Consider the following 6,898-nt stretch of genomic DNA (forward strand, 5'->3'; position numbering starts at 1 on the left):
CTGCCATATTTTGTTGAGAAATATCAGGAGCCCTGAAGGAGGAGGGTAGGGTCAAGCCTTGCCTCCATGTACTCTATCATCCTTTTCATATGGTTGATCTTTTGGGGGTAGAAACATGGTTTCTACCTACCTAGAACTGCATATGGGTTGTATCAATGGTGGAAATATTCAAAAAATATTCATTTCCTTTGTTTATCACTTTGTCATGTAGGAAAATAGAGTACAGGAATATGGGTTAGTCTGACTCGTAACTGAAAAATTGTTGAGTCTCGTAACTCCTAAACACCAACCCTTTTATAGGGTAATATTTTCTAGAGAAGATAAATCATCCTTTTCATTAAGAAAGAGGAGTAAATTTACATATATAAGACCCAAAAAACCTCAAAGGTATGGACATCACCAATGCCAACAACAACATCCATCACAAAATTAACTAACAGGGACCAAAAATGGACATGAAAAGAACATCTATAAACTTTGTAGAACATGGATAAAATTACTAAAAAGATAAAAACCCGGATAGTATGGAACATTAAAATCCTAGTTACAAACAAGAATAACCAGTTCAAACAAAAATATTTTATTCATAAGATGACAAAAAGGATAGAATTTCTTGACATATCAAAAGAAGTGAGCCAACTGAAGATCACTGGGGATATGAACATATCCCCTTCTCAATAATTGTAAGTCTCCTGGTTCTTCAAATAAAAAGTGGCCTTCCTCCACCCGTAGATATTTTTTGGACATATAGTCCGCATGTCGGTTACATTCCCTCAAAATATGCTAAAATAATAGATTATGAAAGAGACCCTTAAGAATTTAAATATGTTACATCTAGTGCTTGAGGGAAAGAACCTTAAAATTCCCCTTCTCCATTATCCAGTCCATCACACACTTGGAATCTCCATAAATCTGACAGGAGATAATGTTCAATGATGTTTCAATATATAAAAGGGCCCAAACTACAAAAACCCCTGCCTTGGTATTAGACTCTGAACCAATATTCAACCAAATATGATAAGACCCATTTCTAGGGAGGAAACTGATGGCACCCCCTCCACATACACCTAAATGATATGCATCATCAAAGAAACCTACATTTATAGATAGAGGACTATGAGGGAAGCATAAGGAGTGACTACGAGGAGGATTCAAAGGCTTGACATACAGAGAAGAAACCCATAATATGAGGCAGGATGTCAGAGATCTCTACTTTCAAAGATATGTTTATTCTGAAGCTTCTAGACACCCCAAGCGATGAAGATAGGAAAGGATTTATAATTACCCATGTTTTTCTCACATAAGAAAAGGAAATGGTCAATATGATACATTGGAACAAGGTCCAAAATATTAAATAACGTGAGGGTTGCAGTCCAAAGTTCCATGGAAAAATCACACAGAAAAAATAAGTGATTGACATATTCAAAGTCCTTTGAATAGAGGATACATATATTTGGCCTAGATAATCCTTAGCACAATAGAGGGTCCCATGTTTATATCTAATTCTCTAAATCCAGCCATATGAATAATTTCATTTTTTGAGCAATAAGCCAGTCCCGGAACTTATTATACCACCAATTTACCATGGGAAGGGAAGAACATGCTGATATAGAATTATAGGCATGGCAAGAAGTTATTTTCCCAAATGAGGTGTTCCAAGCACAAGCAATTGAACCATCCTCCTATGATAAGATTAGACCATTGAGAATAAGATTCTTAATAAAATTGTCCCATTCATATGCTAGAAGACCATGTAGACCCAATTCAGAAGCACATTTCCACCTGATAATAAAAGACTGCAATGAGGAAGACAAGAAAGGATGACACAATATATAAACAGCCCAGAATTTGAGATGAAATATGAGCTTTGGAAATAATTAGTAGAAGGGAGATCCCCTAATAGAAGGAGCTCCAGAAGTTATTAACAAATGGGGCTTATGTTTTGCAGGTCAGGCATTGTGCTATTGAACAAAATCTATGGCCATTTTGACGACTTATGATGGGACTTACAGTTCAGTCTTTCCACTACTTGTAAGCATGGATATTTTCAATTTTGAGGGTTTATATGTTGCTTCATTGTGAAGGAAAATGTGTTTTTTAATGCTCCAGATGTTATTAACAAACGGGTTTTATGTTTTGCAAGTCAGGCATTGTCCTATTGAACAGAATCTATGCCCATTTTGACGACTTATGATGGGACTTACAGTTCAGTCTTTCCACTACTTGTAAGAATGGATATTTTCAATTCTGAGGGTTTCTATGTTGCTTCATTGTGAAGGAAAATGTGTTTTTTAATGCTCCAGATGTTATTAACAAACGGGGTTTATGTTTTGCAGGTCAGTCATTGTGCTATTGAACAAAATATATGACCATTTTGACGACTTATGTTGGGACTTGTTAAAACAGATAGTCCATGCCTAATGATATCAAAATCTTCTATTCATGAAAAAGAAAGAAGGTGGTTTCGTATAAAGATGGAAGCCTCTCAAATTAGTCTTCCCGAGAAAAAGGTGAAAGTTACTGTTGAGAAACTGGCTAGGGATATGTCACTGAAAGAACCACCAATTTGTATCTTTTCTGGAGGTAATCTGGGTATCTCTCATCTCAAGCGTTCTTGTGGTAATATTCTATTGAAAATAAGAAGACTTGTGGTAATATGCCATTGAAAATACACCAATTTGTATCTTTTCTAGACGTAATCTGGGTATCCCTCATCTCAAGCGTTCTTGTGGTAATATGCCATTGAAAATAGTAAGACGTCCTAACATTTCTACCCAGAAATTGCATGGTGAAGATGTTTCGGAAGCGATAAAGGTTTTTCTGCTTATCAATGTACTTAACACAAAGAAACAAGTAATCAAATTCCATTAACATGCACTTAACGCTACATATGCCCAAAAGCAGAGGAAATAACTAAGCTAGAATCCGATCCAAGAAAATGCAACGTTTTATCATCATATGCATAGTAGAGCTTACAAGGAAATGGGTTGGATATGTGTTTAAAGTCTGCAAAATCAAAAAGATATAATCTAAAGGTAGCCCCAACAATATGAACAGGCAACAGGATATGACAATAATTTATTCAAAGAGATATTTTTTAATAAAACAAACAGAAAGCCGGATGAAACTCCTTTGTTTCTTTTTCATAACATCTAATCTGCTTGCGACGACGAGGCTGTGGCTCTGGCAATTTGAATCCCGCGCGCGCTTGCCTTCGCCCCCCAGGCCCTGCCTGGCCGGGCTCTGCTCCTCGCCTCCTCCTGTGTTTCACTCCTTCCTCGGGCACCTGCCTTCGGGCCCCCCTCCTCCCCTCCGCTTTGCTTCCTCTTTGACCTAGCGGGCCTGCAATGGCAGGGCCCGCCCCTCCTCCCCCACTCTCTAAGAACCAAGAAGAAATATTCGCCTCTCTTTTCTCTGAACCTACAGATGATAGACCTCGTCCCTCAGTAACAAAGTTTATAAAAAAACTGGATGAAATCCCGGAGGTCAATCTTCCTCCTGCCCTGCCAAGGAAATCTGCAATAGCACTGGCAGAAAGAGGCCTTGTAGGCTAGTTCACCGGGCTTTGGCCCTCCCCAAGATCAGTCCAAAAATGGGTCGAGCGCAACTGGAGCGCAATGATCCAAGGAAAGATCGCCATCAGATTCTGCGGACGTGGATATTACACATTCCTCTTTGAATCGAAAGAAGACAAGAACCTCATCTTCCGCAATGGACCTTATTTCATGGATACAAGAGGCCTTTAGCTGAACAGATGGACCCCGAACTTCGACCCGGAAATGGATATCCCAAACGCGGTCCCAGTCTGGGTCCGACTCCCTCATCTGCCGCTACACTGCTGGGGGACGAATCAGTCAAAGCAATAGGAAATGCAGTCGGAAAATACATCGATAGATCTGAACCAAGGAAGAACATGCATGCATGCGCAAGGATCTGCGTGGAAGTAGACCTAGGGAAAGGACTGCCAGAAGCTATAAAGATAAAGGTGGATCAATGGATGCACATACAGCAGCTGGACTACGAGCAGCTCCCCTTCAAATGCAAGGTATGTCACGAGTATGGCCATTTTGCAAATAGATGCACTAAGTTAAAAGCTAATGAAGTAGAGAACACCGAGGAAAATGCATAGGTTCATGGGAACATGTCAAAAGTAAAAGGCCTTCTCCCACACAGGGAAACACCCACAACCCCCCCCGGATCTAGTCTCCCCCCCCCCCCCCCCCCCCCCCCCCCCCCATCAAACTCAGCTTTCCCTCTTCCTCAACCCTTTTGAATCTTTGTCTGCGAAGAACCTTCTTCTCCCCCGCCCTCCCTCGGCAGCTTCTCCCCGTTCGAACCCCCCCCCCCCCCCCCCCCCCCCCCCCCCCCCCCCCCCCCCCCCCCCTCCCCCCCCCCCTCCCCGCCCCCCCCTCCCCTCCCACCGTCCCCCCCCCCCCCCCCCCCCCCCCCCCCCCCCCCCCCCCCTCCCACCATCGAAGAATTCTCACCAGAAACAAAGCAAAAGAAGCCAATCAGCCCACCGACCCCCAAGGAAAGTGGGCCGAAAGACAAACAAGGAACTCAGAGATGAAACAGCTGCAAAGGAAATGGCAACGGGAACACAGCAACCTATGGACTCATACTTAGGCAAGCTAAAAGGGAGTGGAGAAAAGGTAAAGGAGAAGTCTGGATCCCACCCAACAAATGGTAAATAATGATCCTGGTCTCTTGGAATAGCAGGGGGATGGGCTCTTCCTTAAAATGGAAAGCAATAAAGGATTTGTTAAATCAAGAACACCCAGATCTTCTCCTTATCCAGGAGACCAAAATCACTGAACAGGACTTTCAACATCAAATACAGCACTTCAAAAATTTCACAGGTCTTTCAATAGGCTCAGATGGAGCATCAGGAGGGATAGGAACAATATGGAACAAGAATAACTAGGAAATTATCAAGTCACACCTCTGCACTTGGTGGATAAGAACAAATATGAAAAACAAAGGCACCCAGGAAGTTTTCCACATCTACAACATATATGCCCCAAATCACTACAAGGATAAAGTCAGCTGCTGGAATACCATAGATACAGATCTCCTTTCTATCCAAAACAGTAGAATAATCATCGGGGGCGACATGAATGTCATAAGAAATGTGCAAGAAAAATTTGGGGGAAATTTTCATGCAGACACATCTCGGGATAAGCTAGAATCCATCATTCAGTCATACAATCTGCTCGACACTCCTTTGTCAAACGGCAAATATACATGGAACAATAAAAGATCAGGCTCTCATAATATTAAGGAGAGACTGGACAGGTTTTTAATTCAGGAAGGAATAGCAGAGAACTATCAGTCCATTAAGAGTTACTTAATCCACGCCTCAGCATCGGACCATAAGCCAGTGATCCTCAACTTGGTCAAAGACCGCAATCTGGGGCCACTCCCCTTCAAATACAATAAAATTTGGGACCTCCAAGAAGATTTTCGTGCCCTCATACAAAATCAGTGGGAAAAGGAAGTAATCGGATCGCCTCATTTTGTCTGGGAAACAAAATTAAAACACCTCCGTGTTGTCATTAAGCAATGGGCAAAGGAAGCGGCGATCGCTGAAAGAAAAAAAAAACAGACTTGATCGCAAAGATGGAGCGGTGGCATAATGACAAAGAGTCCATCCAATATTCAGAAGAAGATTTAGAGCTGGAAAAAAATCTCTACAAGGAATTCTATCGACAAAATCGAGTAGAGGAGGAGGAACAAAGATTGAAATCTCGTTGCCTATGGCTGAAAGCCGGTGACAAGAATACCTCATTTTTCCATTATAACATTAAACTCAGGAGAGCTGGCAATCAAATCGACAAAATTGAGGTCGATGGGAAAGAGGTGAAGGACAAGAAGAAATCAAAGATGCAGCCTACAATCACTTCAAGGCCCTCCTTTCAGCAGCACCTCAGCAAATGGATAGCGCAGACTTTCTCAGTAAAATAGAGTGTAAATTATCAGAGGAACATAACCAAGAGCTGGACCAAGACATCACTGAAGAGGAAATTCGCGTTGCAACATTTAGCATGCAGCAAGATAAGGCTCCGGGGCCAGACGGATACACGGTTGCCTTCTATAGACAACACTGGGAAACAATCAAAAAAGATTTTGTCCGGATGATAAAGAATGTCTTCAGAAATCATAAGCTGGGAGAGAACACCAAATCTTCACATATTGCCCTGATCCCCAAGGAAGCAAACCCCCTCTCGTTTGACAGGTTTCGCCCCATTTCTTTATGCAATGTCTCTTATAGATTATAACAAAAATCCTTGCAATAGACTCAAAAAAGTCCTTCCTCTTTTAATATCTGAAAATCAAGGGGTTTCGTTCCAAGCAGCAAATTACAGATAATGTCATCCTCATACAAGAAGCCATCCACAGCAGTAACAACAGAGGGGAACGAGGAATGATAATCAAGCTGGATATGGCCAATGCCTTCGACCGTGTGGACCACTCCTTCCTAACAGCAGCTCTAAAAAAATTTGGGATCTCAAGCAACTTGATTAGCATTATTAATCAATGGGTGCATCTCCAACCCTTGGACTGCACCTTTGATTAATGGCCGACCCAGCAAATATTTCAGAAGTTCTAGAGGGCTGAGACAAGGCTGCCCCCTTTCCCCATTCCTCTACATTATCATGGCTGAGACTCTGAGTACCCATCTTGATCACCTTCGCAGCAACAAAGAGATCCCGGGAATTTGTATAGAAAGAGGGATAAAAGAGATAAATCATTCGCTTTTCGCGGATGACACTCTTTTAATTGGTGGAGCCTCTAGCTTAATGGCAAGGAGATTCAAAAGAGTTTTGGATGCTTTCCTCTTAGCTTCTGGGGGTAAACTGAACAATAGAAAATGCAGGATATACACATGGAATGTCCC

At 41.9% G+C, this 6,898-nt stretch overlaps 1 protein-coding gene across 1 annotated transcript; it reads left to right on the forward strand.

Moving 5' to 3' along the window:
- The first annotated feature begins 5,113 nt into the window (after positions 1–5,113).
- LOC149177181 (uncharacterized) lies at positions 5,114–5,611 on the forward strand. The gene has a single exon (XM_089421688.1). The coding sequence runs from the start codon at positions 5,114–5,116 to the stop codon at positions 5,609–5,611; it is 498 nt and encodes a 165-aa protein (XP_089277814.1).
- Positions 5,612–6,898: the final 1,287 nt, after the last annotated feature.

Source organism: Pinus tabuliformis, chromosome 4_1, assembly GCF_031772625.1.
Source record: "Pinus tabuliformis cultivar Carrire ecotype Pingquan chromosome 4_1, CPIR1, whole genome shotgun sequence".
Lineage (NCBI taxonomy): Eukaryota > Viridiplantae > Streptophyta > Pinopsida > Pinales > Pinaceae > Pinus > Pinus tabuliformis.